The 15823-nt window shown below is 41.6% G+C and overlaps 1 protein-coding gene across 1 annotated transcript in view; it reads left to right on the top strand.

The window, feature by feature from the left end:
* Positions 1–15823, top strand: part of gcgrb (glucagon receptor b) — a 77137-nt gene that overhangs the window by 54197 nt on the left and 7117 nt on the right. The window contains exons 2-10 of the mRNA XM_061049500.1: positions 4240–4387; positions 4471–4567; positions 4636–4743; positions 7532–7620; positions 7858–7964; positions 8662–8818; positions 9173–9332; positions 12099–12159; positions 13513–13582. Of these exons, the coding sequence (XP_060905483.1) occupies positions 4334–4387; positions 4471–4567; positions 4636–4743; positions 7532–7620; positions 7858–7964; positions 8662–8818; positions 9173–9332; positions 12099–12159; positions 13513–13582 (903 nt within the window). The 5' untranslated portion in view covers positions 4240–4333. The remainder of the gene's footprint in view (positions 1–4239; positions 4388–4470; positions 4568–4635; positions 4744–7531; positions 7621–7857; positions 7965–8661; positions 8819–9172; positions 9333–12098; positions 12160–13512; positions 13583–15823) is intronic.

Genomic DNA, 15823 nt, shown 5'->3' with positions numbered 1-15823 from the left:
TTGAGCAAAATATTTCTGCCTTTTAACTAACATTACTGCCCCAGAACACTGACAGTGATCTGGATACTCTCATTAGAAAATGTTAACTAGCTAATATTAGCTAATTAACACTAACGCCAAAAGAAACAGCAGCATTACTGACCCAGCCAAGTCAAAAAATACATCGAGCTGTCCGTACTTTCACAGACTTTTGTCCTGCAGCAGCAGTGTGAGAGTCTCCACTTAATGTACGTAAACATCACCCAAGTGAAGTTCTGGTGAGGACTTTGCAGTTCATTTATTGAAATAGTGTCCCAGGTGCTGTATAAGGAGTACAAGTTGCAGTTTCTCTTAATATCTCTGTTTTTCTGTTGTTGTCAGGTGATGTAAACGTCAATGTTTTAAAGAGATGGAAAATAAACAAGCCTGTGCTACCGCCCCATAGAGTGTTCAATGGCGGCAGCTGCTTTCCTACAATCTTTTTGCTCTCCACACCGGTCACTTTACTGAAACAGGGGCATCTGTGGCTCAGTTGGTAGAGTCGGTCGTGCGGGGGAGGGGGGGGGGTGTGATCCCCAGCTCCTCTAGCTACATGTCTAACGTGTCCTTGGGCAACACCCCAAATTGCCTCTGCGTCGTATGAATGAGATTAGTTACTTCTGATGGTCTCACTACATAAGCCCCGTTTCCACCAAGCAGTTCAAACAAACTTCATTGCGTTTTGTAACAAAGAACCGCAAGCCAATGAGAGAAACCACAAATTGATGGATGTCCTCCATTGTTGCTCTTTGTTTACTGTGTCGTGTTCTTCTTCAAATTTATTAGGGGGGTATAATGTGTCGCACTGCTATGATGTCATGCTATGACGTAGCTGCCGCGGCTATTGGCATCCGGCTTACGCGCCGCCTACCAGAAAAAGAGTACGGTAACTACGGTTGGCTGTGGAAACGCAAACAGGATCAGGCTTTACCGAACCAAACCGTACCAAACCGTACTGATCCATACCGGACAGCTCAGTGGAAACGGGGCTATAGCAACCACTGCTATCAGTGTGTGAATGTGTAGGTGTGACCTGCGGTGTAAAAGCACTTTGAGTAGTCAGAAAACTAGAAAATAAATGTATAGGTCGAGTCCAAGTCTGATAATTGATCTGGTCATTTTGACCGTCTCAGTGGCAGAAATTCTCCTTCCTTGTCAGCTGCTTTGCACGTACCATGTCAATCATGTGAATGCACATAGTTAAAGAAAAACTCACGCTTGTACTTGAACATGAAACATGAAACATTGAACACTTAATTCAACATGACAGATTAAATAATGTACTCAATGTTACTACACTCAAGAAAGGGGGCAGACAGACGTTGTCAAAGCTTGTTTTTTGACTAGAACGAAAAAAGAGAAATCATAATAAAGATTTAAGGACTGCAGTTTCATTTAAAAAAATAAATGAAAGAGGGGTGTCAGTGGCCTTGTGGTTAGTTCTCACGCCCAGTGTACAGAGGCTACAGTCCTCAAAGCAAGCAGTCCGGGTTCGTATCCGACCTGTGGCTCCTTTGCTGCATGTCATTTTTACACTACAATTCTTAAATTTTTACATTTCATTGAAGCAGATGTTTTTATCCAAAGCGACGCTCATCAGAGAGTAAGTAATAAGCAAGGATCTGGAGCAGAAACAATGTCAGTAAGTGCAAACAAACAGCTTTAAGTCTGATCGGACACACGGCTGCAGACAGGAAGTGCACAGAGGCAAATCACATCAACAGCTGTTCTTGAGAGTCCTAATCCCTGTACTTTCTCTCTCTCCCTGATTTCCGACTCTATCCACTGTTTTATAAAGGCATAAAAGCTGTTACTCAATATTGTCTGACACCTCAGCACAAAGCATAGAAGGTCTTTTTTTTTAAAAAGCTTACATTTTGTGTGTTTTAAGGCAAGCGCTTGGCACTTTTGATTTGTTGGCAAACCTTAGAAAAGCAGTAAATAATGCATCTATTATGGACTACTTTCAGAGGCGGATTAATACATACTTGGTTCTCTGGTGAGCTACGTCAGTGCCAATGTGGAAGTAAAAAAAAGCTGCAATTCCTCAAGTGTCCACTAGAGGCTGACTGGAAGTCCCAGAAAAACCTGTTAAAATGCCCATTTTAGCATGTTATACATGTTCACATCCTGCTTCAAAATCCAGTGTTTGTCTGAGAAGCTCATTTAACTGTACAGAGTTTTTTTTATTACTCATCTGTTTTGACTGTATTAAGTCTAACAGTTATCCACACGTTTGCATAATTAGGGGTGTGGCTGAGTTGACTGACAGGTGGAGATGTTTTCGCTGTTGGCCAAGGGGCTCAGCTCCACTTCATTGCCTGTTACTAGTTTGCTCAAGAGTTGGTTGAGAAAGCATTTCCAATATGGCGACTGCCATCGTTTGGCTTCATGGCACGTCGTCAGAGACCCATTGTTGATTTCACTATTTTATACAGTCTATGACGTTAACGCTTCATTGTACATAATAGACCAAATAATATATTGTCACTATACTCAGGAAAAAATGTACACCCCTAGTAATAAGCCAATTAGAATCAAGAATTAAGCTCAGGTGTGTTATAATGAAATATATCAGGCTTATGATGCACTGCACATATGTTTATAGTCTATATTTGATGGTATTTGTTGACTTATTGAGAAAAAATCCTTGTTGTATCCTTGATCATGTGGTGCCAGAGGGTGACCGGATTGAAAACAGTCGTTGTTTAATCTACAGCATGCATTCTATGATTACATGAGTCTACAGCTGCTTGATAAGGGCTCCAACCTTTATGCCTCAAATCTATAAAACAGTGACAGATCATTTCCTCACAAACATATTTCATACTCTATCTGTTTCATCGCACAGAATGTTTCAAACATGTAGATAAACATGGAGATCTGCCTGCAGGAGCATGTAAACTGTCTCTCTACAGTTGTTAGAGCTGCACAGGGTTTCAACGAGAGTTTATTACTGTAACACAACAAGATAAAAGAAAAAACCACAGCAACTATTTGTGTTGTGTGCTCTGCTGTCATTTTAAAAAAAGGAGCAACTCTTTGTGCTGTGATGGAATGAAATGCTTTCTCTGTTCAGCTCGATTTGTTGTCATGTCGAGCACTTCAGTATACGCTGGACACGCGCTCACAAAGCCCAATGCAAGTTCATCATCATTTTCATCACAATCATCATCATTATCATCACGCAGACACACACCAGCGGGCGCACAGAGACTGGAACAGAATGGAATTTGAAACGTTTTAGCCAAAAATGTTTCCATGGTCAAGGTGTTTTTTGCAGAAACGTTTCAGATTTCGTTTTGTTCTCCAACTTCGTGGGTGAAGAAAGTCAAGTGATGCTTCTGGGAAAAGAGCTGCATGTCGTGCAATAAACACAAACACACAATATAGTATTTAGAGTTATAAGTGTGAAGATTTCATTAAACAAACTTTATTTAAGGTTTTCTATATTTTAGAGTAAGCATAGCATGTTCTCCCCAAGTGGCAACCTCAGGTGTTGAAAAATTAAGCCAATATGGAAGTGCAAAAAAACTGCATTTCCTTGATTGACCACTTGAGGCTGGCTGCAAAAGCCCTGGAGATCCCATTAACACCCATGTTATATGCTTATTTTGAAAGCAGTAATAAACATGTCTTCTGTACAGGAGTAAATCTTTTTATAATCCAACTATTTTGATATGAAGGCTAAGAGTTATGAATAATTGGGGTGTGGCTTATCTGACTGACAAGCGGGCGTTGTAACTATTTGCCAGGATGCTAAAGCCTCAGCTCTGCTTCTCTACCTGTTCCTTGGTTGACTGAAAGTTAGTTAATTTTCCACTATAGTGACCGCCATTGTTAGGCTTCAAAAGTCTTTTTCAGAAACCATTTAGTGATGTCACTGATACTACGTCCATGTTTTATACAGTCTATTGTTCTCCATGACAACACCTCTCCTCTTCTCCAATCAGATTATCCAATCATCTGTTGAGCTTTTATGATTAATGCTGTTGTGTGGAAATATAGAAACCATTATTTTAGTAAAGTGGTTGAAAAATAAACATTGCTTTTGCTGAATTGTGCACAGGAAATGGTCCATTTTGTCAAAAATGGTTGCTTGTTTTGTTTTATTCCATTCTCATTTCCAGTGTCGGTTCAAACCTCCCCGTATAAAGAAATGGATGCAAAGGGACACACGTCCTTCCGACTAACAAACTCCTCTATGTCGTGTGTGTGTAGGCCACACGGTGAGTGAGGGCTCAGACTGCCTCATGAGTCGGGCCTCCTCTGTGATCTGGTCCCCTCCGACCCCCATCCTCCCAGCATCAGTGGGATGTCCCAGGTGTGTCTCCTCTTGGCCCTGCTTATGCTCTGTAGCTGCACAAAGGTAAGACTTTCTTTTCCAAAAATATACTCACACAGATTATCTTAACTTGACATGAGGCTTCAGGACATTGCCTCCTCCTGCAGGGCTCCTTTGCCAACTCCCTGGAGCTTGTGAAGGAGCACTGGAGCAGCTACAAAAACCAGTGTCTGGATAACATCAACACCACGCCCCCCGCCACAGGTGAGCACCTCTCCTCCCAGCATGAGCTCTTGTTTGGACACATTTTACTGATCTGCTCTTCACCGCAGGGCTGGTGTGTAACAGGACCTTTGACTTGTATGCCTGCTGGCCTGATGGACTCCCAGGAACCACAGTCAATGTCTCCTGCCCATGGTTCCTGCCATGGTACCGTAAAGGTCTGTGAGTGAGTGTTTGTGCACAGAATATGGCGTAGGGCAATGGGAATGTGGGCATCTGCTATATTTAGCTTTTCCAAGAGAAAAGGTGAATACTCAGTCAGTTGAATTCCACAATAATGTAACATATGCAAATAAGAAAATATAAGGAATGAATATAATGGCTAGAAAGTTAAAATAGTGACAACAAACCAGAGGCGCTGCTTGTCAACAGGCAAGGCAGGCAACTGTTTGGGGCCCCAGACAAGTAGGGACCCTAGAGGGCTGACAAAATTTTAACTAAATCAGCGACACATGATGTGAACATTTTTCAATGACAGTAGGAAACCTTCCTAAGGGAGTGACAGCATTCACTCTCATTGCCCCTCTGAAGGCTGGTTGGAGGGCCCCCCAATTATTTTGCCCTGGGCCCCAACAGACCCAAGAATCGCCACTGCAATCAACTAAAATTATCCTCCAGTTCTTCCCTGAACTCAAAAGAGGATTTGAGCTCCTTTTTCTTGGTTGTTTTGGTGTCTTGTCTTCTTCCTCTGCCATTGTTGACGTCAAAGACATCAGAAGTCCCACCCCCTTCTTGACTCTGATTGGCTGGTTTATTAGTTTATTTGAATCAGGGACAGTGTACAAAAAAACACTAGTTGGAAAATTATTCCATTCTTTAATGGCTTTAAAAGAAAAAACAGATTGTGCTAAAGCGGAGCCACGTTTAGGCATAATGCAATCTCCGTTTGAGGCAGACCTTGAAGATCTGCTCATAACGAAGTTTCACAAGGGAGAAGTGACAGTGACAGCATGGCAGTGTTCAACTGTTTATTAACTGCTCTGTGAGTGCTACAAGAAAAAACTGATGATGCTAACGGTCAATCAATCAATCATTTGTATAGCGCCAATTCATAACAAGTGTTATCTGGAGACACTTTACAAAAGAGCATATGAGATAATGGGCAGGAAGGATTTCTCCTTTGTATTCCTCGTGTTCCTGTTGTCCACACTTCATTCGGAGGTCGGAGCAGGCTGTGCATGAATGAGGACGGCAGTGGTGTTTTATGGCTCAGGAAGCTGAGGGCTGAAGACACTGACCTGCATTGATTTTGTATTGAAAATGGACACAGGTCCTTACTAGGCAAATTCACAGATGACTGACACCATTATTGCGGGGTGAAGATGTTAGGAGACCCCTTATGTTTGGATTTTAACTACTTTATCGCACACAACAAATAAAACAATGGTGAAAAGAAAACTCCTGAGCTTTTGGAGACAATAAACTAGACCAGACAAAGAGTAGATAAATATGAAGAAACAGCCAAACAATATTCATTTATGCTAAACATGATCACCTTTGTGACACAAAGCTACCCACTCTCTGCACAGCGACCCTTCATTGTAAGTAAATATGAATTCCTTGTAGAATAAAGCATTTTAAAGTCACATTTTCTGAGAATTTTTTTTGTGTTGTATTATTAGTTCCTTGATCTATACTTAGAAATGTAACTCTTTGAAGCCACAGCTCCTCTTTAGCACACCTGTGTGAGAAGTGCAGCTCTGGGTGTCAGAGTTTGAGAGTTTTTTTCTCACCTTCAAGACCAACTTGTTCAATATAAAATACACACGTCATGGGTTGTTTTAGCGTGTGAAAATGGCATGGCTACAGCGCCCAACCGCTGACGACATGTTAGAAGAATTCAGAGAAAGAGCTCTTCAGTGTACTCGTTTTTTGTACTCTGTGGAGTGAATGGAAAACGCTCTGAAAAGGTGACATCTCGCCAGATGTCCTTGTCATTCAGTGGAATGAAAGAGAATAGCAACCTTTTGGATGAATGCTGTTTTTCGAAAGAGTGAACAGCGGTTTCAAAGAGTGGAAGAGGCGAATATTGGCTGCCAAGGCCATGTATTATTCAAGAATCACCTTACTTTAAGTCTCAGGAGACTTACGCTTGTGTAGAATATGTTTTTAACGTTCGGTTATCTTTATGGTTTCTGAAAGGATGTGACAGTGAGCGTGTGTATTTCATCTCTCTGGACGTGAAGCCTGGCAGAGAGGTGTCCCTCTTCAGTCTCTGATCTGCATCATATTGAGATAAAATAATGGGATATTTGTTTGTTAGTCAATGATACAAGAATATGTTTCTTCCAGTCACAGAGTTTTCAACTCCTTCTGAAGTTTTCTCAGGACTTTCCTTATCAGACTTACATGGGTCATGTTACCTGGCAGAAATATAGCAACCACTTAGCCACAGTTTAGTAATGATGGATAGGCCGGGTCTTATAATATAAGCAATAAGTAAGCAATTTACCTGCTTTTTGTAAAGTGTCTCGAGATAGCACTTGTTATGAGTTGACGCTATACAAATAAAAATTGATTGATTGATTGATTGATATCTGGATACGTAAAGCCCCAACACAAGTAATGGGATATTTAGAGACCTTAAAGCAGCTCATTCCACAGAGAGATAATACTCAGTCAGTCTGATTTACTGACCACATAAGGAAGTGTCTCCTTATTTGTGAAACTTATGTGATGTTCCACATTCCTAATTTTTGTACAGGCGGCTGCTGCTCTACTGATATTACAGACTAAAATAACGGCTTTAAGCTCATAAATGTATGACATCAGTCTCGAAATCTCGCATCCCCCCCCCCCTTAATGTGGCCCCGATACTCCTTCCTACAAATTAACAAATGCATAATATACATTTTTAACTTCGGACTTGCAGGAGCTGAACATAAAGTCTTTATATTAAAAAACATGTCATGTCGTGTGTCCTTGTGTGTATGTGTGTGTGAACAGTTCAGCAGGGTCTGATCTACAGAGTCTGCAATGAAGATGGCCAATGGGCTCGAAAGAATACCAGCGAATGTGAGGACGACCCTGGTGAGGTGTGTGTATACAGTGTAGTGTTTTTCTATGTGTGTGTATGTGGGCCAGGCCTGTTTTAGTTAGTCGCTTTTTCAATGATTGAAGACTGCAGTAGCAGATGGTTGTGTCTGTAACTGACTTGACACTTTAACCTACAATACATGATTGAGATGACTCAGTGATAACCTCCCCCTGTGTGTTCCAATTGTCTTCATATAATTTACAGCTTTTTGTGTTTGTTCTTGTTGGTTCTGCAGCAGCAGTACGGCCGCATCCTCAGTCAGTTACGCATCATGTACACAGTGGGCTACTCGCTCTCCCTGGGGGCTCTTCTACTGGCCCTGGCCATCCTCATCACTTTCAGGTACAACATGTTGGAGGAGGAAAGAGGAGAAGAATAAGGGAAGGGGGGGGGGCGTAGAGGAAAAATTGAAAACAGATTAATTTAATTTAAGTGAACCAGAGACAGAAGAAAGGAAGAAAGGAATACATGAAAAAGGGGAAGAGGGAGCTGGGGGGACAAAAGGAATGACGGGAGGGGAAAGACTGACATGGAGAACAAGATAATGGAAAAAATCAATACATTGGGGGGGTAGCTCAGTGGTTAAATCTTCTCACGTACAGAGGCACTTGAAGAGGCGGGCCCAGGTTCCACTCCCACACTCGGGAATTTTACCGCATGTCATACCCCGCTCCCTCATCCCTGTTTCAGACTCTGTCCTGTTCTCTAAATAAATAGTAAAAAAGAATGAAAAAGGACAGAAGGATAATACCAAACAGGATCAAGGAGAGTGGGATAGGAAGGTATGAAGGAGTAAGAATTGGATGGAGAAATAAAAAAGAAAAAGTGAACCCTGGGGGAAAAGGGAAGGGCAGAAATCAGAAGACACTGGAAATAAATACATTAAAAACACAGAAAGAGTAAAGAGAGAAGAACAGAAAAAACAAAAAAATGAGGGTAAATAAATGAAAGGAAAGGAAATAAGGAATCATTTGGAACTTCATGCAGAGAAGTGAATGCAACGTGTAAAAGTCCTCACACACTGTCACCTGTGCACCAGGAAGCTCCACTGTATGAGAAACAACATCCACATGAACCTGTTCGCCTCGTTCATCCTGAGAGCCGTGTCCATCCTGGTCAAAGACGCCCTGCTGACCCTCACACTGGACCCCACTGCCAGCGGTGACACCCGGACACAAACTCTGGTGAACATACCGGTGAGAGCACACACAACACACTGACCTCAGCTGACGAGATCTGTGTTCATCTGCAGGTGATTACAAAAGAAAACCAGACATTTTGTATTGTACTGAGCATATCCAAAGTTGAGAGTATCCTTTTCAGGTTTTCTTGGCAATATTTCCTTAAATAAAAGAAAATAATAATCACACGGAGCTATTAAAACACACCTAACGGACATTACTGAGGGAGGCAGAAGTTAACTTTCATAACCTAGCAACAACAAACGTGTGTGAGAAGCGCTCTGAATAAAAAAATAAAATAATTTTTACTGTAAGAGAAAGTATGACTTCTTATTTGCATGCTCACCATCTGGCCTGTGTTGTTGTCAGGCTGTGACATGGTGTCGAGGTGCCATGGTGATGATGCAGTACAGCGTGATGGCCAACAACTACTGGCTGCTGGTGGAGGGCATCTACCTGCACAGCCTGCTGGTCATCACCGTGTTCAGCGAGAGGAAGTACTTCTACATTTACCTCGCCATTGGCTGGGGTAAGAAACACAACTCAGCACAAACAATGAGAAGTGTGTGATGTAGCCTTCCGATAACATTCAGATAGCATAGTTGCAAGCTCGGCCACACCGTCTTTAGAAAGCATGCAGACATTACAAGCAAGGAAATTCCCAGGTAGCTACAGGAGTGGGGGCCTCTAGTGGACAGGTGTGGTATTACAGAGCTGTATATGAAAACACAAGGTGAGTGACTTAATTTGATTTTTTAAGTTTTTTTAAAGTTTGAAATTGTAACACCTGTAATATCCGTGGTCATCCAGAATGCACGTGCATTCCAGCCTTGTCTGGTGGAACGATAGAGCGCGAAAGATTCTGAGATGATACCATTACTCTTTACATTTTACATTACAGATGGTACAGGCTCATGATATAGTGCTTTAACCCACTGTTGGTATCTTAGCCTGAAACATGATCTATGTAAGGTATAAAACAGGTATGGCCGCTCTCCCTAACCTTAACCCTAAGTGCAGGTTTTGACTGTTTTCAGAGGGTTTCCATACCTTTAGACTAGTCAGTCAGTCTGAATTTAAAGGGATACTTCACCCATTTGCATTAAGCTTTGTATCATTAGAAAGTTCTAAGTCTGAAAAGGAGCTTCTGATGAATCAAAAATCGTCATTTTGCGTCATCGGCGGCTGTTGTGGTTAGCGGGGTGAAACTACAACGCTAGTTCCTCATATTTTCGACCACTGAAGCTACAGACCAATCACAGATCAGTGGGTGGGACCTCACTCCCAGAAACGAAAGCTATACTAGCTATACTAACAGGCTCTATGGAGAAAGCTGATAATGGCGAAAAAAGCTGAGATGGATGAAGGGGATTTTGAAGGTCTTGTGCTTGAATCGAATGTTCGTGGCTATCTCTACGAGTTGCAATATAGCGGCGAGGCGGCTGCTGCCTTCTGCCTCGGCTGCAGCAGCCAGCTCGAGCTGGGACAGACTGGTGGCGTCGGTGCTCTCACTGTTTACCTGTGGACACAGACATAGAGTCCGTTTTCTGCCAGGAATTTCCAAGATGCCTATTCCTTCTGGAAGAAATCTCGGAATCCGTTGAGGAAACGGCTGTATGCGTTGTAGTAAATGTCTGTAACTAGAGCACTCTTCAGTGGGCGTAGCCTGCGGAGCCGTGCATTCTGGGATTTGGTGTCTTTCATCCACAAAAATACACTTTCTGTCTTTTTCTCGGTCAAGAAGGCACCAACTTCAAAATTTATTTCACATTTCTACTACATGTACAGTATGACCCAATGTCAAGACAGATTCATGTTTCAACTGGTGGAGTATCCCTTTAAATTTCCAATTCACAGACTAGGAAATTAGTCGTTGAGAGCATCTCTAATGTTTACAGATATTGTAAATAGACTTGAGCTTGTATAGCGCTTTTCTAGTCTTCTGTCTATTTAAAGTGCATTTACACTCCTACTCATTCACACACTGATGGTTAAAGCTGCTATGTAAAGTGGCCATTCCAATTAGCTAATCCCATACATACTCATTCACACACCGCTGATGAAGGTTAAGTGTGTTTCTGCAGCAGCTGGGGATCGAACTCTCAACTTTCTGGTTGAGAGACGACCAACTCTACCACTGACCCACAGCCGCCTCAGCAGACGTGACATGAGTAACTCCACGACAACCAATCACTTTCTGTCTCGCGGTGAACAGATCTCCCTCTTAAAACATTAAAACACTTAATTCGCCACTTAATGGCGTCCCTCGTCTTTAAACAGACTGTCAAGAGATGATTTTCCACCTAAAAGTTACGGCTGGGAGAAAAGCGAGACATGCGCATGAGAAGTAAAAGAAAAGGTGTTTGTACAGGTTCATTTGTGCAGCTACGCAACAAACTGAAAAATTAAAATCTACCAACTACTAATTTTTACAACATATATTTTAATGTATGAATCATCATAACACAAACACACACGCACACACACACACACACACACACTTTTAAGGAAAGTAAAAGCAGGTAACAACATACATTTTTGGGTGTTTCTGATCAACAATGGATACTCACACACATATTGCTTGTATTTATCTCTTCTGTAACTGTTTTTTTTCTCACTCAATCACACACACACACAAACACACACCCACACACACACACACACACACACACACACACACACACACACACACGCAAATAGAAACACGCACACACACACACACACACACACACACACACACACACCCACACACCCACACACACACACACACACACACACACCCACACACCCACACACACACACACACACACACACACAGGCTCTTTGATTCATCCTTTCAGATGTTTTTCTTCTTTTTCTATCTGTGAATAAAGAATCACTTTGTAATTAAGTTTTTGTTTAATTTGATTACATAGTTCTCTTTGTCCTTTTTTTAAACAGTAATATTAATATCTTTGTGAATGGAGATAAGAAATCATGCTCTAGCCACAATATTAACTCTATTTTCCCTCCGACGTTGGTGAGTCAGTGGAGGCTGACAGGACAGATCATTTATGAATGGATAGATTTTAATTTCAGCATTCAGCGCACACACACTCAGACATTTTTATATCAAGAGACCTTCCAAGTCTTCGTCAGGAAACAGAGGGAGACACCTCCGCATGATGAGTTTCTAAAATCACATTCATGGAAACCACTGTTTAATGCTGAGTCGTGCATAATGATGTGATCATTTCACTAAAATACCTTTGTTAAAGACTATATTTGTGTTTTTGTTTTACTTTGTCAATTTCAGGTGCACCACTCATATTCGTGCTGCCGTGGATCACAGTGAAATATCTGTATGAGAATGAAGAGTAAGTATCTTTTACTACTACTTTAACATCATATGAAAGTCAGGTTAGATCAAATTAAGCAAAATTAAACGAGAGGTAATGATGTACTGAATATTAGCACTGCTGTGATTTGATTGTCGGCACGAGGCTGCAGCACTTTTATCCAACCTTTCTACAACCAGCTTTCAGAAAAAAAAAACTGTAAAATGGGGGAAATCAATGTTTTTCTGCTCCTCTAACTCAACTAGTTCCACATCCTATGGCTCTGCACACACTGTACGATTGTGAAAATGGCGTTGGTAGAATGTCAGCTCACATTGTACGATTGGACCGCTTACAAAGCACGACCAAAGCTGAAGAGCTAGGTGCTCACACTGTATGGTCCGACTGTCGGGCAAGACTTGAGAGCTCCCACTGTACGAGTTAAATCAGGATGAAGCATTGTCTTTGTCGATAGAAAACTCCCACAGGCAGAGGTTGGAGTCAGATCTATGTGTATTTCAGTTGTCTCATCTACCTGGCCTAAATACTCCAACGGGCAAAAACGCTCTCCCTCTCTCTCTCACACAATCTGCACCACCAGCAAATACAAACTAACTCGCAGCCAACATATAACAATTATCCTGTCCAATGTTTCTTTTATGATAGGAGGGGACAGACAGAATAATCAGGCAGGGCTGCTGTTGCCATGGTGATTTCGGACGCTGTTTGTCAGTTAGTGCAGGCACAATCAGAAAGAAAGGGAAAAGGCTGTTGGCTCTGCTCTCACTGACCGGTCAGGAGAAGATGGTCACGTCGTGATTGTCTGTCTCAGTGTACACCATACGACTAACAATGCACAATCAGGCTGAAGTTTAGCCCAAATTCAAAATGTAGTCGTTTAATTCCAAATATCAGATCCAAATTGGCCTCAAATTGTACAATTAGGCTTAACTAAAACAGTCCCGTTGCCAAGCAACCAAAACATTCTTCTGCACTCTGCTTCTTTAATTGCCTGCACTTTTCCATAGACCAGCTGTTTTGTATGTTGTATGTCAATGTATATTATGTTTGTATAATTGAATGATAATGCAAGTGACAAATGAATCGTGACAGACTCTGTCTTCTGTAATTTATAAACTGTATTCAAACAAACTGAGGCAGAGTGATACACAGAGTGAGTGATGTGTACTCTTTATCAGCAGCCCTCAGGAAATGCCTCTCGACCATCAGAAAACTTTGTCTAAACTAACAGTGGTATACCAGCTGTTTTACTTCCCCTCTGAGAATTATATAAAAAATTATGAATATCTTGAAATACAGTGAAGAGATCAGAATCACTATAATTACAGATTACAGTAACCATGTGAAATGTGTATTCATGTGTGTTTGTAGGTGCTGGGAGAGGAACATTAACATGGGATACTGGTGGATCATTCGTTCTCCCATACTGTTTGCTTATCTGGTAAGAACAACTGTTACTGTGTGTCTGTCTGTTACCTTCATCTTCTTTGTTGGCGGTTTGTTCAATGTGTTGAAGGAAAGTTCAAGTCAAGACACACACACACACACACACACACACACACACACACACACAAGCAAGTCATACTTGATCATATGACAGTGGGACAGCAACAAACTCTTTGCACACTTAGCAGGAATGTACCAAAGAGACAGCGGGGAGGGGAGGGGAGGGGGGGATGATGATGTTGAGTATTATTAATTATTAAAATCAGCACATTGTTTGTGAAGACAAGTGTTTGGAAAGGCAGAGTGTGTGACACTCCCATCTTTTAGGGTTAAGCTGCAGTGTTTCACATTCTGCACTGAGGCCATTTCACTGTTTCTGGCAATAAAAAAATCTGCTATTTTCAAATGTCTTCATAAGACACTTTATTGTCATTGTATGAAATACAACAAAATTTCGTTGGTGACAAACTGCCCAGCAGCAATGTACGAGATAAAAACAAAGAAAAGGTAAAAATATACAAACAGCAGATTAAGATAAGATAAAGCAACACAATATATACAAAATGTACAACAAAAAAAACCTCCCAATTATAAATTTGAAGATTAAAAAAAAAAATAGAAGAAATCACGTTTATGTCATTCATATAATAATGTTGGCTTTGCCGCACATTGACATACAGAAGTAATTCCTCTTGTGTGTTTCCTGCTCCTTGTTCCCATAGAGACAAACATCATTATGAATGGACACACTTAGGATCACAAGTGCACAAGAAACAGCAGCGACCTTTGTGACCTCATGCAGAGGCCTACGTGTGAATACACACACACACACACACACACAGATATTCCTAAACTTGCACATTTCCTGAGCTGTGTAAGTCCTGAGGTTTTTGCTCTGTGTGGAAACTATCTCTTAATTATTATCTTTGAAATAGTTGGCCTACAGTTGTTGAACAGACATGACTTCATGTGTCATCCTCCAAGAATCCCAAATACAACCCTGCAGTTCAATCTTTGTTCACACACACACACACACACACACACACACACACACATTTGCATTATCTGTGTTTTCCTCTGACAAGACAAAATACACATACCAGTTACCAAACTTGGAGCGCTAAGAACTCTTAGTGTTGTAATAATTAATGTTCTCTGTCATCCAAAAGCGTTCTGCACTAGATCACAGTGTGTGTGTGTGTGTGTGTGTGTGTGTGTGTGTGTGTGTGTGTGTGTGTGTGTGTGTGTGTGTGTGTGTGTGTGTGTGTGTGTGTGTGTGTGTGTGTGTGTGTGTGTGTGTGTGTGTCTTTACCACAGAAAGATTAGAAGTGTGTTACAGCAACAAGCATGTTATATCTTTCACAATAATATCGAGGGATGCATCGGTTCAACACCAATATCGGCCTAGTAGACGGACATCGGCCGTCTACTAGGCCATTAAGTGTAATGAACCGATGTCTGTTGTGTTGTATCAATTCAATGCTGACATCTAGTACACCAAACTACTGATTCAGAAAAGCTGCGTTTTATTGGGCAGAGGAAGTCACCTGTTGAACAAACTGATCTGTTTTCATGGTCAAATTCATAAGAAAATGTCGGCATTGTGGGAGTCTTACACCTAAAGATGTCATGAAACAAAGATCGGTTTTAGAACCTTTAACCGGTGCGCCTCCAATGTCAATACTAAAAAGTCGGAAAATGGCTGTTGACAAGCCAAAACTTGGTTTCATCTGTGATGGATTCAATAGGGTCACCACCTTCAAGTTGCCCTCTTAGGCCGTGTTCACACTTGACTTCTTTTTTCAAAGGCCTGCGCCTTTTTTACATACAGGCCTATGGAAAATGGAAAAAGTATGACGCCTTTTTAAAAAGCGGATGCCTTTTTCAGTTGAATTATTTCAACTTTTCAGAAAAGCGCTGGGTGACGTCAAGCGCCTTTCTGACAGCTGACCAATCAGGACGAGTAGTAACCTACTCCCTAGTTACCTGTGCCCAAAAACAGCAAACTTCCACCAGATATGTGTGCATTGCGTGTCCACTTCGGTCTGTTACGGCTCCGTGCACCCTCATTCATCAACACCCACCGGCTGCGTTCTCATTCCGCAGCACGGATCGCACAGCCGGACAGCTGGAGTATGAAGACAAAGCAATTTCCGCGGTAATTTAACAGATTCACTCGCGACAGCATGAGATGTACGTGGTATAAAACTCAATAAAAACCTTATAAACACATAAA

This window comes from Labrus mixtus, chromosome 2 (genome assembly GCF_963584025.1).
Source record: "Labrus mixtus chromosome 2, fLabMix1.1, whole genome shotgun sequence".
Classification (NCBI taxonomy): Eukaryota; Metazoa; Chordata; class Actinopteri; order Labriformes; family Labridae; genus Labrus; species Labrus mixtus.
The sequence above is the reverse complement of the archived record's forward strand: the minus strand, read 5'-3'. Positions and strand labels throughout refer to the sequence as shown.